General features: G+C 48.4%; 1 protein-coding gene across 1 annotated transcript; it reads left to right on the top strand.

Annotated features, from left to right (window-relative positions):
- The first annotated feature begins 1,643 nt into the window (after positions 1 to 1,643).
- On the top strand, positions 1,644 to 2,487 carry LOC120838724 (mediator of RNA polymerase II transcription subunit 15-like). The gene is made up of 3 exons (XM_040208767.2): positions 1,644 to 1,665; positions 1,795 to 2,114; positions 2,332 to 2,487. Exons 1-3 carry the CDS (start codon positions 1,644 to 1,646, stop codon positions 2,485 to 2,487), a joined length of 498 nt encoding a protein of 165 aa, XP_040064701.2.
- Positions 2,488 to 17,520: the final 15,033 nt, after the last annotated feature.

Below are 17,520 nucleotides of genomic sequence, written 5' to 3'. Positions count from 1 at the left end.
GGGAGCCACCACAGCGATCTCGTGCTGCTCTCAGTGTTCTAATCACGCGGTTTTTGCCTGCATGTCGAAGGCGAAAAGTGAATCGCCTTAGTAGCAGTTTCATTTTAGAGATGCCTTCTGGCACACACCGTTCGTGTCTGCCCTTACAAAGTTTTAGGAGTCAGTTGTTAAACACTGATACGCAAAACACCCGTGGCCCGGAATCCTTCTCAGTTGATGGGCATACAATTTCCTCGCAAATAAATGCTCGAAAGCTCGAGGCTCGAAAGCTCGAGGCTCGAAAACTGAGTGAAACGAATTATACCCGTATTTTTAAAAGCGGCGCGTAAATTCGTCACTAATGAAGTATGTACAGAACCAAAGATATATTTTATAAAGCTCCACAGTCAAGAAATACTTCTTTTAAGCATGTATACATCTCAAAATGCCTCCCATTCCCGTCTCCTCTCGTGGACCAGTGACAGAACGCGTGGAATATTACTCCTGTACATATATCTAAAAACAAATATAATTTCAAATCATGTCTTCCATCTATCTCTCTCTTTCCACCTTTCTATATGTATATATATAAAGAGAGAGAGAGAGAAATTATGTTTAAGATTTGCAAATTCAAGGTTGAATCATGTACATTGTTCGCTACTGCCTCTTGAACAAATATTTTGTGTTTAAATATTTCTAGTCGTTCTGGGTTTATAGGTCTTAATTCAATGCACCTCGATGTTGGCTCACTTGGTTGTTGAGACGTTCCTTTATTATATTTAAGTTATCACTACCTTTCTTGTCAGTAACTTTGACCGCTACTCGCGTCTTACATAAATGCGGCTTATGACATTCCATAAACGCTTTTCTAAAGATAACCTAAAACTGATTCTCCTATTCAAATAAGACGAGCGAGTGCGGGAGTCGTACCCACATTCATAGCGTTGTCGTAGGTGTTGGGGTAATTTGAGAAAATATCTACTACAAAGCTCTTTAACCTGTTTTACTCCCCAAAATGACGTTCGCAAGAAAAGGAGAAAGGAGATAAATTCGTGTTTGATCCAAAAATATCGAGCTGCGGCTTGAGCGTACTGAGTTGCAAAAACGGTTTTCTCCAAAATCTAATTGTTTATTTCTTTTTTCACAGTTCAGAACGCGGACCAAAGTTACATTGCTGCAAATTAATACTATTATTAACTTCACATAGCACGGACGCACCGGCTTGCCCGGTGCATGAGGCGTTTGATTTTTGTTTTTAAAAGGATTAGCGGCTTTCGTTTAACTGCGAAATTCACATAAAACTGTTTACTTTTGTAAAAACAAAAATCAGCTGAGTGCCTTATCTTTAGACGAGATAGCTGCATTAGCAAACATTTTACACGGTTTACTTGACTCGCCATAATGAATATTGAAAGGTTTCCACATGGCAGTTAAATTATGCGTAGCGGTTCTCATTGCATGAAAACTGTTTATTCAATGGTTGCCGATTGGGCTGAAGGCCAGTCAATCTTTTTCTCCTTTTTGGTCTACAATTTCTCTTATATATATATATATATATATATATATATATATATATATATATATATATATATATATATATATATATTTCTTTTTTAAATAATTAGCATCTTACAAGCTGGATTTCACCAAATCAACTTATCGTCATGGCATTAAGGAAGGAGAGAAGTAGCAAATAGACGTATAGCGAACGTTGTTGTCGACGCACGCGATGTTTCGATCGAGAAAACAAGCAGCGCCGCCCCGTATCCTATCGCGACACCTTCTTTGGAAACGTTTCGAACCCACCAACTACAGCCCTCTTAAAGCGGTATAAGGAGGAGGAAGCAGAGCACGCACGCATAGCTGCCGACCGCCGACGAAAAATGGCTACCCTACAAAAAAAGATAGAAGAACTGGAAGTCAATTTCCAGCCGGGCCCCCAGCATCAAGTGTCGAGCCAGCCGCAAGCTCACCCAAGCCCGCAACCACCTCTGCGAGACACGCCGCAATCACGGGCAAACCACCCCGCACCCCCTCCAGCAAGCAACCAGCAACCACAACAGCAGCAATCCCAGCCTCCACCATCTCAGGATGACCTCAAGTCCCAAATGCAAGTCTGGCTGCAACAAATGCAAGTACACATTGCGACACTGTTAGCGCGAACACGACATTGGCGCATTTTCGCATTTTACATCTAAATAGTATTAGCGAGCACGAAATTTTATTGCTTACATTATAGAGCTAAATGAGCTCTTTCCTTAGCAATAATAACTTGGATTACATCCCTTGGTTTCGAAGAGAAAAACTGGAAAAACCGGCGATCGCTTGTTCGCGCTAACAGTGTCGCGCTCTGTACAACTCCAGCAGCAAATGCAGCAGCAAATGCAGGCCCACTTCAATCAACTCATAGCCGAGCTCCAACACTCAACCCTTGCCCCCACCCCGCCGGCACCGCCGCAGTTCCAACTACGTCAGCCCATCCTCACCGTTAATGTTTCTGGACAATAAGCCGCGGAACAAGGGGGATCCACGCAGCAGTCACACCAGCAATCCTCATAACCAGCAAGCTCAAGACCCCGGGCAATTCACACCGTCACTAGCCTCACCCCTGGTACCGACACAACTTCGGATCCTACAATGGAACTGCAGAAGCCTAACCAAACGCAAAAGCGAATTCCAGCTTCGACTGGCGCAACACCGACACTCGTACGACGCGATCTTGATGCAAGAAACCAACGTGAAGGATCCCAGACTCTCCGCATACAACTACTTCCACAACCCTGCGATCGAACGGAAATATACAAAGACCGGCCCCCCTGAAGCACGAGGACTGGCCACCGTCTACCTCAAGGGGACCGTACCACATGCCCATATTGATACGCAGAAATGGTGCACACCAGACCAGGAAGTCACTGCGGTGCGCACACTCATAGACAACCATAAGCCCATCCTCGTGTCGGCGTACGTCCGCCCTACCGCCGAAGACCCCAACTTCAGTTGGATAGAAGAGTTACGAACGGTCTACCCAGACGATAGGATGGTCATAGGTGGCGATTTTAATGCGCACCACCGGGAGTGGAGCTATGACGACGATGACCAGAGAGGAGCCAGATTACTGGAAGCTTACGAGAAGGCGGGTCTCGAGCTGGCGAACGACACGCATGAAAAGACGAGAGTAGGCACCTCGGCCAACCAGCAGGACACCAACCCCGACCTAACCTTAGTGGACTCAAGAATCGAGGGGATAGAGTGGTCGGTGTTCCCCGACGCGTGGGGCAGCGACCTCTACCCCATAGAAATATCAATCCGTATCAAGAACAGGGCCAAGGCCAAGAAAACTGTGGTCACAGTCCTCTGGGACAAATTCAGAGCCCTTTTACGCGCCCAAATTGACGAAAACGACATGTCGACAAAAATCTGCGCCTTGCTAGTAGCCTCCACGAGGGAAGCCTCGACCAAGAAGGAGGTGAACTAGGACTGCCCCACACCGGACACCCACCTCCTATCCCTGTGGGACCACCGCTCGCGCAAACTCACGGGGTGCAGGAAAACCAAAGACCGGAACACACTGAAGGAAGTGAACAGAATCACCGCCGAAGCAGAAGAATATGCACGAAAGCTCAGAGTCAACGAGTGGCTCGACCATTGCGCTTCCTTTGACCAGCGTACGTCGATACGCAAGCTATGGCGCACCTTCCGAGGCATGCTCGGTATCACCAAGGTCCGCAACACGATAGAAAACATGGCCCTAGCCCTGGACAAGCCCCTCGAGGACGTACTTGAAGAAATGGGAAAAGCCTTCTTCCCCAACCCTCGACGACCCCGAATGCAGCAATCTACGCTCTAGAACAAGCACCGAAAGGCCCCCCTCCGTGGAACACCCCGATCACCCGATGGGAGCTCGAGACCGCTATTGACCAAGGGAGAATAAAGTCTGCTCCCGGCCCAGACGGCATCACCGCGAGCATGCTGCGAAACCTACCCGAAGAAGGAAAGCAGCAAGTCCTTCGCTGGTTCAACCACATGTGGGAAACCGACACCTTCCCGGACGAATGGCACGAGTCATGGGTCACCCCAATCCCGAAAGCGGGTAAACCCCCGAACACACCGAAGAATACCCGGCCTATATCCCTGACCTCGGTAATGTGCCAGCTGTTTGAGAGGATCGTCCTAGCCCGCATCACCTGGATCGCCGAGGACCGCAAGCTCTTCCACGCGGCACAAACGGGCTTCCGACAACATTTGGGTACGAAAGACAGCCTCCTACTTCTGTCTACAGACGTCTACCGCAAGGGAGGCACCTGCTCGCTAGTCGCGGTCGACATCTGTAAGGCATTCGACTTGCTACCCCACGAAGCGATCGTAAAGGCACTCCGAGAAGGTGGCATCACCCACAAGCCCCTCAACTTTGTGAAGGGGTTTCTAAAACAAAGGAAGTACTCCATCAAGACTGGTGACATATGCGGACCTCTAAGGAACAACGATATTGGTGTGTCCCAGGGCGCGGTGATCTCCCCAATCCTGTTTAACCTGACAATGGCCCCGCTGGCGTGGCGCTTGAACAAGATTTCCACCTTGAAGTTCACCATATACGCAGACGATATCACCATCTGGACGACAAGTGGGAACCCGGCGAGGAGGGAGCAGACCCTTCAGAAAGGACTGGACATCATTGAAGCATTCCTCGAAGAGACCGGACTCTCCCCGTCACCAGACAAAACCAGATACATGATATTGGCCCGCAAAGGCCACCCAACTCACGACTTGACCTTCGGTGGTCTCCCCATCGCCCAAGCTGAGACACACAAGATCCTGGGAGTGTTCTTCAACCAACGAAAGTCCCCCAAAGAATGGCTAACCAGGATGGCCAAGATTTGGAAACAGGGCACAGCACTGGTCCGCCGCATCGCCCAAAAGACCGGTGATGCGAGCGAGGAGGTGGCCAAGACCCTGATACGGGCCGTGCTAGCTTCCAAGGTGCTTTACGGCGCAAACTACTACAAGTTGAATAAGAGTCACTGGCGAGCAATTGGAAGATGGCAGAATGACGCCCGAAAAACTATTGCGGGCTTACCGAGACACACCAAACTGGAGGAGCTGCACAGGTGCGTTCCCCTCCCCAAACTACAGGACTTAGCCAAGGACCAGCACGAACTGCACCTCGTCTCACTGCAACGCACTAGACAGGGCAGGGCCATACAACGACTGCTGCGACAAGACGTGTCCACGCTTCCTAAACTCGGCCGCCCAATCCCCCCGTAGGAAATAGCAGACGTGGCCTCCAGCACACCTGTACCGCGGAATATGGGCCTGGACCAACCGGAACGGCGCCGGGACTACGCCCAAAAGCACCTGACCGTCGTAACCACGAAACTGGAAGACCCCACCACCATCGTGCTGTACACAGATGCAGCAAATAAGGATCTAGTCACCACCACGGCCTGGCACGATCTCCGCCAAAACAAGTCATGGAGCCGCGAAACTAAGACCGCTGGAACGCCCGAGGAAGCCGAAGCCCAGGCGATCCTTCACGCCCTGGAACGCGTTACCCAAAGCCTGAACCCACCCGTGAAGACGGTGGACATTTACACCGACGCCCAGGAAGCCATACAAAGATGCCGAAAGCACGACCCCAACAGCCCGACCACCCGGCGCATTCTTGCACTCGCCAGGCGTCTCGAGAGCAAGAACGTTAAAACCGCCGTACACTGGGTCCCCGGCCATGCCGGAGTGCCAGGCAACGAGGCCGCTCACCGGTCCGCGGAAGCGCTAGCAACGTTTCTCCTTTCGCGACCACGAAGTGTGGACTCCCTGCCCGGCACTTTAGCCTACTCTGGCAGGACCGGCCCCAGGAAACAATACGAGACAAGAGACCGGACCCCCTACGACCCTGAAGACGCAATGAGGAAGGTCAGACAAGACTTAAAGAAGAGGCTCCTGGCCTCCCTCCCGCGCGAACCCAACCCTATCCCGCTCGGCCGCTACTCCAGGAAGAAAATGGTCCTTCTGCGCAGGATCAGGACCGGCAGTGCCGTGACCCCTCACGACCGACGCAAGTGGGAACTGAGTGCTGGCAAGATCGGCAGAAACAGACCGTCAGTGTCGACAGCCAGTCCGCCGGCCTCCCCGCCACAGCCGCAGCAGATGCAACGCCAACATTCACTGGAACAGCCTGAGATCTGTCCCTACTGCAAAGAAACCCTAAGTGCAAACCTGCACCACCTCGTGTGGGAGTGCGGTCACTTCACCGACGAAAGAAAGAAGGCGCTTAGTCTTCTACCCAGAGTGTCGAACCGAAATTTTTATCGGTTCGGTTCCGGTTCGGGTTCACGGCTTTCGGTTCGGTTCCGGTTCAGTTCCGGGGTGCAAAAAATAATGGTTCAAACCGGTTCCAACCGGTTGGAACCGGTTTGAACCGCTAAATTGAGAATATATTTTCCGCGTTGTTCTGACACTATACACTATTTACGCCGTGAAACAATTAACTATATAGTTTCTCCTCTCATCTGTGCAATTAACTTTTGTTTTCAAGTACCAAAAATATGAAATTCATTTTTTTGAATTTCCCAACGTACTTTGTTGCGGCGTGTTCATACGACATAACATACCTTTGTTTACCAGTAACATATATTTACCTGAATCCAAATGTTTAAGTACAACAGTAAAGAGTTGAGCTTGTTGGTACATACCTGTGAATTGATCAGCTTGAAATTTAGAACTATAGCGTCTTTTCCTGTCCTATCTTCATGTTTAAGTAAAATTCTGTAATTCAAGCTGATTTATTCACACAGTATAAAATGTTGACGCCAAGTGTGGTCGGTCACCAAAAATACCCGTGTTTGGTACAACTTTGTGTCGCAGTATTAAAAGTTAAATCGTGATTGTGTCCTTGAAGGAATTAATTACTGCAAGAAATTATGAAATGGGCACATCGTGGCCATGGATATCGTGAAATATTGTTCACTAAATACGTTTCACAATATATATGTATATAATGACGACACAACTGAGCAAAAAAGCAACGAAATTTTCAAAATGTCACGAAAGTTCTAGGATAATCCCGTTCGGTCTATTTTTTTAAAGAAATGCCGAGCGTCAATCAAAATGCTTGTTGTTTTAACCAAACATTGCTTATACTCAGCACCGCGATGCATGAGACTAATCATGCAGCAAGGAGCAATCGAAATTGTTCACTCTAATCTATACGCACCTTCGCACTCAGATCGAATCTGGCCCAAAATAGCATTGTGAAACATCGGGTTGCAGGATATGCCAAAAAGGACTCTGTGTTCACATGACATATCGGAAGGCAAATATTCGAAACGTTAAAAAAAAGATAATTAATGGTATTTTTCTAAATAATCTCTTACAGAACGCCTTACTGCAAAAAGAGATGCGTAAAGATACACGCAATGAAATTAATAATTTAACACGAATAGCACGAAGGACAGATGAAGATTCTTAAAATCTTAATATAAATCATATTTCATCAGCTTGCATGAGCTCGAAACTTCTCGAAATACTACATCGTGAGGCTAATGTTATATTCGGTTTCACCTGCACTTGTTTTGGGCCCTCGCTTTACAACACTATGCTTCAGTAGACATGCGCTCTAACATTTCTCTAAACTGCCGTATATTATCGCAAAACTGCTATAAATACTGAACAACTTCACAATTAGGACATCTATTGTTACTGTTGCAATCATCACATTTCACCAGAAAGCTGAACTGCTTAACATGGCGTGCACGTGACGTCATCACACTATATGATGGTGGTCATTTTGACTTCTTGCTGAGAAAATCAAATTCGATGGTGCAAAATGCACGCTGCAGGAGGTTCAAGCTCAGTGAAAGCCAAGTATTTGAAAGGCAAGTATTATTATTCTTAGTGCATCTTCGCGAGGAACTGCGCGAGCGTCTCGCACGACAAAAACGTGATTTTTGGCAAGAGTGTTTTTAAAAACAAAGTAGTTTCCGGGCCCACGCTTTTTGGTCTCCGCCGAAGATGAGAGAAAGAGGAACCTCTTTACAACAGAGTATTTTTTTAAAACTACCCCCCCCCCCCCACACACACACACACACTCACGCACACACACGCGCTTATTTTTACAGCGGAGCAATTAAGGGCCAGTTTCCCATCATGTCAGTCAGCAAACAAATGATGACACAAAACTTTGGACAGCTACCGCCATCTATACACCAACTCATGTTTACAAACAAACCCGAGCGCCCGGAGCGCCCCTAGCGGACGCCACCGGCGCCGCGCATGCGCGATGGGGGTGTGGGCAAAAAGCTCGCCGTCGCCCATAAACAAACCATTGAAATGCGATGTCGTCGGCGTCAATGTGAGTCCCCCTGCCCTTTTTCGCGTTCGAATTGTTGGTTCTACGTCTTCCTGGCGATGTCTGACTATCTTGAGCGGCGTCAGCAAAATTACCCAGGCTCGTTACACCGTAAAACTTCGCGTGAATAATGTGACATGTGGCGATTCATTCCGCGTGGACGCCGCAGATTGTACGCTAAAGCCTGATTCGCATGATGAGATTTCGCTCGGAATTTTCAGTCGCGACGCCGCTCGGGCTGCAAAAGCGTGAACCGCAGCTGAGATGGTCGACGACGATACTGAAAATCGCAAACAGAATCGGACCAACTGAATTAGGCATAACAAGTCGGTGTTGGTCACTGGTAGCAATGACCAACATCTCCTTGTATCTACTGTTTACATCGAGCCTGCTTACCAACCTTCAAATTTAAGTCTTTTGAGGCCTTCACTCACTTCTTATCACAAGTACCGGGCCAACATTTGGTCTACGGACCGGCGTCGTCTAAGAGAGCAGACGACAAGCAGAAACATTTGAAAGAGCAGACGACAATTCGAACAATCAGGCGGCCGTTTGAACTTGAAGACGCACTGAACGTAGTCCACAGGGGGTCCGCACAACTTGACGGTTTTCTGGCGTTCATGTTGGAACAAAACAAATAAATCTGATGAACACAAGTATCCGTGAATTCAACCCAAAGTGCTTCCCGCCCAAGCAATCGTTGTCCGACGGCGTCTGCTTTTCCCTTTTCACGGCACACATCCAGATTCTCGGACAAACCGAGCACGTGAAAACTGACCTTCAAACCTTTCTCGACACTTTTGGTACGGTTCCAGTCGCGGCGTTTTGACGAGAAGGCAAGGTTTTGTCTGGTTCCTTTCAAAACAACGCAGGAATACACGTCTGGCATGGGGACTTCTGCCCACAGCCCCAGACCGGAAGTGCGACCGACGCGCCACCACCGCGCCGTGACGTCACAGAGTTGGGTTGGTGTATAATTGACGGCGGCAACCAGACAACCGGCTTTCCAGTTGTCTGGTTGTCGCCGTCGCGCATTGATGGCGACAACCTCTACAGTCTTTGCACTCTGGTTTGCCGACTTGCGGCCGGCCATTACTTCATTTCCACCATAGTACAGCTTCGCTGGTGTTCCTTCTTCACCGGGGTGGAAAGGCTGAAAGTATTCCTGAGGAATTGCCTCCTCCGTTTGTATGTGCTAATTGCACAGTTTTATTTGTCACTTCTTAACAGCAACCCTCCATTGCTTTTTTTTTTATTATTTTGCACCCCGTAAAGTTCAAGGTGGTCATAAAATCATATCGGATCGGAATGTTCACGAAGTTTCAGAGGCATATTCGTCCTAGGCTACGTTTACATGGATGCGATCGTAGCGCATCGAATCGAGCAGGGACCAATCGCACGCAGCCTGTCTTCCTACTTCTTCTGCCCATCTGGTACCAATCAAAATCGTCAAATCTCGATTCCACGCGCAGCGGTCGCATCCATGTAAACGCAGCCCTAGTCTGGCCCACGTATAGTCGCACAGGCCGCCACTGATTCAGAAGCTTCTTTGCCGCGGTGAAATCGCGAGGATAAAACAAGACCATACCTTTCAGTCTTGCCTTTGCAAAGATTGATGATGTAATTGCGGGATCGAAACCACCCGTCTGACGTCAGTCGAGCGCGGCTCATGGATTAGACACAACAACTGCGTGAGCACTGGACATCGGCTGGTAACGATCAATGCCTCGGCGGACACTCGGGTAGTGGCTCGTGTCCAACCACTGCGGTGACGAGAAGAGCCAAACTCTAACAATGTCTGGAGCTCAGCACGCGTTTTCTTCCTTCCAACCCCAGCACGGGGGCATAATTAACGTTGCCGGCCTCAGATAGGTACCAGGCCACGAGGTCGCTTCTGGCTACAAGTTGAGGGGAGCAACGATGCTCATATTTCTCTAATTTTTTGGCCACTGCCATTGCCCCCAAAAAAAAAGAGTAAAGTTAAGTTTATTTAGTTATTACCGTTAGGAAGTGATTTTAAGCAGCGTTATGTAAATGTATGGAAATAATTTTATTGTTCCTTTAAGCAAAATACAGAGGTGGTAGAAACCTTGAGAACGACGCTCGTGTGAGACTTAGGCCATGTTCCAAAATTTACTCAATCTTACTCCCGGGTAAGGGTTTTGTTTTCTGGCGTTCCAAAACCTACCCGCGTCCAGCACTTTTCAATCTGTGGTGTCACGTGACACGACCCGCGGGAGTAACTCGGATCCATTTGGGTAAGATTTGGAACGCAGCCTTAGAGCGACTTCCAATGTTCAGCTCTCCCTCTGAGGACATTAATTTTTTTTATTTTTTTCTTTCAAGTATTTCTTCCGTACACACATATAGTTCAATGTAACGCCATATTAATAAGTCGAATTTAGTCATTTCAATACTTTTATTCTCGGGGACATCTTTCAGATGCAGTTCAACAATAACAAAAAATGTTTGGGTGCTTCAATAATGTAAAATTGGTCGTGCAACATTTGTTTTTGTACTTTCAATGAATACTGCTAAGTAACCCCTGACGTTGATAGCTTCCGAAAACATCCATTAGCTTTCCTCTCCACACAATAGCAGATGCAAAACAAAATAAAGAAAAGAGACAGCTGTCGATCCCCTCCTCAACTCGCAATTTGAACAAGCAGCCATGTGATCTGACGCTAATTATATACCTTCAGTGTTCATCATAGTCATTCGCTAGGGTTTGGAAAGAAAAAGCTTGGGTTGAGCTTCAGATATTGTTAGAGTTGGGCTATTATTGTCTTTAATTGAACACGAGCCGTTACCCGAACGTTTGGCGATGCTGATTGCCATGAACCCGAGCACTCGATTCGGGGCTATGAAAATTGCTTACGTCACGGTGTCACGTGACTCTCGGCACAAAATCGTGATATCATGTTACCTCACGCTGTCAACAAGGTTAATATATCTAGTGACTTTCTCAAATTAAACCGACTTGACGCAGTGAGTCACATGACGTCAGAGGGTCACGTGTCATTACTTGACAGCATGTATTGACACCATGACGTCACGTGACAACGTGACACATGGTTAATCATAGTGCCAATACAAAAGCGCCACGAAAACCCACACATTGCATTTCTGTATGTGACAATTTTATCAATAGATAGAAATACAGCCTCCAATTTCATATTCTCATATCTTCATTTTGTGATACTAACAAAAAAGAAAAAAAATACCTTGAACAGTTTTGAACCGGTTACCGTTATATTTTTTTTCGGTTCGGTTCCGGTTCAGTTCCAACATGGCGGCGAAGATTTTGGTTCGGTTCAGTTCCGGTTCGGCTAAAAATAACGGTTGAGTTCCGGTTTTCGGTTCGGTTCGGTTCCGGTTCGACAGCCTGCTTCTACCACCTGCATCGAGGCCGTCCAACCTGGAAGGCTGGGCCCGGCCTGAGGGAGACTGGGCCAGAATCGCACTGATCCTGGACTCGTTGCTCCTGTACTTAGAGAACACGGGCCTGGAGTCGACGTTCTGAGCACGGCCGTTCCTTCACGCCAAAGACTTCCTCAGAACCTGTTCCCTCCTCGAACCACGCCTAGGGCGACCGTTCGAATGTTTCTTCCAATAAACGTTTACTACCTACCTCCTCCCTTTTTCCCTAAAACAAAGACCGGTTCCGTTTGTCTGGGCATTGAGGCGGAAAGATGCATTTTTCTGGTCAAAATTAAAAACTGTCACCGGACACGGTCGGCCGTTCTTATCTGAAGACAGAGTCGTCCTAGAGAAAACTGCCGCGGCATAACATAACAGAACTGCATGTATATTTGACGCACAAATATTAGTAAGCTGGGTGGCCTCTTTACGTTTTATTTATGTAGAATACGCTTGCAACATCACATTTTAATGCTTTCTTTTAGTGGGTAGAGGAAAATCGGACCCTTCACGTAACATATTTTTGTAGATTTACTTTTTCGAGTACAAAAGAGGGATTTTAGTAGTGGAGGAGAAGTAACCAAACTTAGGAACGACTATAGAGACACGACAAGAAATGTAGAAACGAAAACTGGTGGTCAGTCAAGTGCAAAACAAGCACCCAGGAGATTTTATTCACATTGCGTGGTCGCATTTTAATATTGCAATTATGAAATTCGTCTAAATTTGGAAAATAGACGCAAGCGGAAACGTTCTCAATTGAAAGAAAGCATGTTGTTCCTTTCCTCACTCAGAATACTATAGCGGAACTTCGTTCTTCCTCCACAACCCCAACACAGTGAAGACGATGACGAGTTAATGTTTCAAAGGCCTGCGCATAGAATGATAACATCATGTCCCTTGATTGCAGATTAGCGCAGTCTTCGGGCACGGGTCCGCCCAAGTTGAAGGACTGGAGGCGGTCACAAACTGGAGTCGATAAGACTGTATGCCGAGCCGACCAAGTCTTGCGCTAGAACGTATAAATAGCAGATTGGTTAAAAGCAGAGTCAATAATTATGTTCAATGCAGGACACCAAGTAACCGTTGTGAGCTTCCATGAAAATTTCAAACTAGGTAATGATAGCGACGTACTTCGTCCCTCGAACGCATCCGAATCTGAAAGCAATCTGTTTACAATAGAAGCTATACGTTTATTCAGTGTGTGGTTCGCACCAACCTGAAGTACACAAAGTGATTCTCAATCGATCGTGGCAATCGCACCATTCTGATAAAGTGAAAATGTACGTCACTTGCGACAGAAATCATAACTGAATGGGGACGTCACAAAAAAAGTTCTTACCTCTTGATTTCGGTTTTCTTCGGGAAGGCCAGCCGACTGACATATCGCGACTGAAAAGTCTAGGCCCTCTAAACCAATAACGACCACAACAGAGCGGTCGTGCGCGAACAGCCGTCACCGCCGGACGGACAACATACCGGCGTTCAGAGTTCTGCGAATGCCCCGGAGAAGTCACTCCCCGCGAACACTTATTTACCGCAACAGCACTCCACACCAGTGTTGCGGAATGGGCACCCCCATTCCATTCCAATTCCATTCCGGGGAATTAGAGTTTTCGATAATTCAATTCCCTTCAATTCTTAGGAATGGAGACACTGAGCCCATTCCCACTCCTGGAATGGCTGAATCGTTCCATTCCATTCCTTTAATTCCTAAACATAAAAATTGGCACTTGACAGCTACATTTTGTTGCCGGCATAAGCAGCATAAAGCTGACATTATCAAATGCAGAGACAATTGCAAAAAAAAAATGCTAAATTCCTCAAAAAAGCACCGATTTTTACTAAGCGGACCGCTGGTGGCAGAAAGTGTTTATTTAAAATGTACTGCAAACATCGAGAAAACCCCTTGATATGTCGATGCTCGTTTAAGACATCAGTCTCGCGACCACGTGGCTCGTAACAGACAACAAAACTTAAATACACTAATTTTTTTTTTTTGCAATCTTTTTGCCATTTGTCTTCTAGGACATACACGTACGGCCAGCGTGTTTGTTTGATAAGAGCATAAAAATATCCAGTTCGTGCGTGGCGCAGAAATAAGCTATATTAATGTATTCTTTAAATACCTGCACAGCAACACGGCTAGTACACTGCTGGAAGCGACTCCATGCACAGCGGCAAGAACACATCCTCTGACAAAATGCAACCTCTGCGGTGCAGCACGAGGGACCGTGTAGACCATGTCACGAAACCTGTTTTAAAACGCACAAGTTCACGTTTGCTTTACGAATCTCGATATTTCTTATCATATTCAATTCAATTTTTCGGCTGGTTTGCCTGGCCTTTTCCACCCTTCGCATACTTCTCATGTTTCCTCTTCCGATGGCGAATAAAGTTCGATGATATACGCCGACTGCACCGTGTATAGTTTCGTTGCAGAACTTTCAGCGTGCAGCTTGTTTATTTTCTTCGCGACTAATGTAGAAAAATGTCTTCTACGATGCCATGACTCGATCTATATTTATCTTGTCTTCTCGACCGAATTGTGATGTTCCTCTTCGCGCTGATCGAGTGGCGGGTTCAGGCAGCAGGCGGTACCAACCAATTCATTCTTCTACCTCGGTGTCGGTTGTTCGCGTTGTGGCGACGGGTCGGGAAGTCAGCGTTGACAAAGCTCTTCACATCAAGATACAATTAACGCGGTAATACCGCACCGTTCGAATTGACATTCCCCGTGTTTTCTCAACAACACCGTCCAACTGACTTCTCACCGCCTCAAATAGGGTCCAGGACAAGGAGCACGAATGCAGACGGGACAGCCCGATACGCGAGGAAGCCAAAACCTCAGTGGCAGCTATCACCCAGCACTCCTTCTCAGTTGCCCTCACAGCATCGGTCGCGCCTCGTCTGGCACGGGACGATCTTTCTGCAGGTCTAGTCAGTTCGGTCACACCAAGAGCGGTGAAGATAGTCTACTTCACCTTATGATGGACCTCAACCATTGCCTCAAAAAACGGCACGAGAGCTATCGAAAGTGCTTTCTGAGTGTCGCGTGACCCTGCAGTCCCGCTCGCGGTACTGGATTGCCTAGGGTGATTCGTAGCGTCCACAGCGGTCCATCGCAAGGTGAAACGAAGTATACAGAGAATAAAAAGTCAAAGGAAATGAGCGGGAATCCGCTAGCTTGCTTGTAACCCCAACCCACTAAAATATATAACACAGAAAACAAGCATCGGAACAAAGACCAAGTAATAGGCGGACCTAAACTACAAATGCAGTATATAAAAAAAAAAAACAAGCCTCGGAGCAAAGCTCAAGAGGAGAAGAGGGAAGTGAATCTCTCTTTGTTTTAATGCCGAAGCAAACCCACATTTCGCACTTCAAAGGAGTGCGCAAGAATGAACGTGGAAGGCAGCAGGGTTGGCTGCCTGCTAAACAACGCGCCTCGAACTATAAGAAAACAATACCTGATCATCTTTCGACGGCGCCCGAGCCAACGAGTTATCAGAGCTCTGCGAGTTATAGGAGTCGCTTCCGCTCCCAGATCTCAGTCTGTGCGCGCGCGTTGTTATGAATGGCCCCGGACCAGACCCTCTCGATCTAAACCACCCGGCACTGGGGAACCCCCTTGAGAATCGTCGCCATATGGTTCCGGTCAGTTGAGATTGAGCCCGGAAACGAAGCGAGCGGCGACAAAGGGATGGCTCTCGACGGAGGACCACCGTGTTGATGCCGCCACACCTAGGCGCGAAGCTGGGCCGGACCCTTACTTCTGGCGGGGATTACACTGGCCCGAAACAGGGTCACCCGACGCAGGAACCGGGGATTATTGTGCGAAGATTCCGGATGACGGTGCGCCAGCTGCGGGACCTCCGTGAGGGTGTGTTCAGCACGGATCATCTTCGGACGCCACTTGCGGTTGTTCCGGCCCAACCCTTTTCGTGCCACAAAGCCGCCTAATGGAGATATCGGCACCACCTCGGCCAGCGTCGTCTCCCAGGCGGAGAGTGGACCCTTTGTTGTCGCCTCCTCGGCGCGGCATTCGAGGGCGGGAGTGACTCAGCGCCGGGATGTGATGTCCGGCCGCTACTACGCTGTGCGCTTGTGCGTGCAAGTGGGCGGGGCCTGACCAGTTGGGGAGCGGCGTCCTGGCCTAGAGACGTAGGGAAGGGGTACCTTATAAAAAGAGCGGTTTTACGCGCTCTCGGTGTGTTCTCACGTTGTTCTCATGCCGTACGGCAGACTGTACATAGAATGTAAATAAACAGTTTGAGAAGAGACACCCTGGCTCGCTACCAACTCTGCCCGATGTCCTGGGCGACGCATGGCTCCAGCGGAGATCGACTACATGGACAAGTCCCGAGTCACAACAACTGGATGGCAGCGGTACGATTCGACTCCAAGCCACTGAGGAGACCTGGTACGATTCGACTCCAAGCCGCGGAAGAGACCTGATGGGAGCGACGACACGGAACCTGCGGAGTTCGGGCTGCGGCACCGGTGAGTGTTCGACACTTCTTCTTTGAGATTTACCAGGATTTGGATATCAAAGAGTAATATTTAATCTGGTTCTGAACGTCTACCTGGAAGAAAGAAAAGGGCTACTTCCAGGTGTGTGATAGGAAAAGTGACTTACACGTCAGGTATCGTGGATCTTAAGGCACTACGCAAACCAGATCTAGAGGCAATTTGCCTAGAGTTGGGGATCGACATTGCGGGCCTGAAAAGAAAGCCTCAAATTATGGATGCTATTCATCGGTCGGGTGCTGACGGAGACGAACTGCAGGAGTGTTGGGAGTTTATTCAGGAACGCGAGAAAAGAGAGCAAGAGGAAGAAAGGAAACGCGTGGAAAGAGAAAAGGCGCAGAAAGAGTCCGAGGAGAGAGCAATCGAGAAGGCCAGGATCGACCTCGAGCTTGCACGGGCAACTGGGAAACCAAGTTCAGTGGGGCAGCAGGGCTGGAAAATGAAGAATCTTTTGCAGCCCTACAAGGTTGGCGAGGATATAGGCCTATTCCTCGTCAATTTTGAGAGGGCTTGCGAGAAGGCAAGTTTCTCTAGGGAGTCGTGGCCTCAGCGCCTCTTGACGTTGTTGCCGTGTGAGGCGGCGGACGTGGTAGCCAGGCTGAGTAGGGAAGACTCGGAGGACTACACAAAAGTAAAATCGGGCCTCCTCAGAAAGTAGAGGTTGTCCGCCGACGCTTTTCGCAAGCGATTCCGCGAAGTAAGGAAAAAGACCAGCGAGTCTTATCCTGAGTTCGCGTACAGCCTGAAGTCGAACTTAGAGGAATGGCTAAAGGGTTCCGAGGTTTTTGGGGACCATGACAAGGTGGTAGAGTGCGTCTGTCTGGAACAGTTTTTTAGTACCTTGCCCGAAGAAACCCGCTACTGGGTGCAGGACCGGCCTGACGTGAAGACGGTACAGCGAGCGGCGGAACTCGCTGAAGAGTTCAGCTCTCGTCGTGGCGTGCTTCCCGAATGGCGCGGTCGCCAGCACAGAGACTCCTCGAAAGGGATCGGTGCGGGGTTTAAGGACAGGTTACGGCAAGGGAAAGAGAAGGGTAGCCACAACGGTAACGCAGATGGGGCGGCGAAGGAGGGCGAAAACGGAGGAAAGAAACCTGAGGAGAAAGGGCACGGGAAGGCGTTCGAGTCCCGAAAACCTTCAGTATGCTTTAGGTGTCACGAGCCGGGGCACTTCGCTGCCGGGTGCCGTAAACCACGAGTGGTGTTTTCTTTCGTAAGTGAAGACGATGAGAACATGCGTCTCTTGG

The sequence above is a fragment of the Ixodes scapularis genome, unplaced genomic scaffold (assembly GCF_016920785.2).
Source record: "Ixodes scapularis isolate PalLabHiFi unplaced genomic scaffold, ASM1692078v2 PGA_scaffold7__128_contigs__length_106722199, whole genome shotgun sequence".
Classification (NCBI taxonomy): Eukaryota; Metazoa; Arthropoda; class Arachnida; order Ixodida; family Ixodidae; genus Ixodes; species Ixodes scapularis.
The sequence above is the reverse complement of the archived record's forward strand: the minus strand, read 5'-3'. Positions and strand labels throughout refer to the sequence as shown.

Bases quoted from the DNA above. Each gene is read 5' to 3' on its own strand.
- LOC120838724 (XM_040208767.2), top strand. From the start codon at position 1,644: ATGGCATTAAGGAAGGAGAGAA. The intron at 1,666-1,794 runs GTAGCAAATAGA...CACCAACTACAG, and splicing joins GGCATTAAGGAAGGAGAGAA to CCCTCTTAAAGCGGTATAAG. The intron at 2,115-2,331 runs GTACACATTGCG...GTGTCGCGCTCT, and splicing joins TCTGGCTGCAACAAATGCAA to GTACAACTCCAGCAGCAAAT.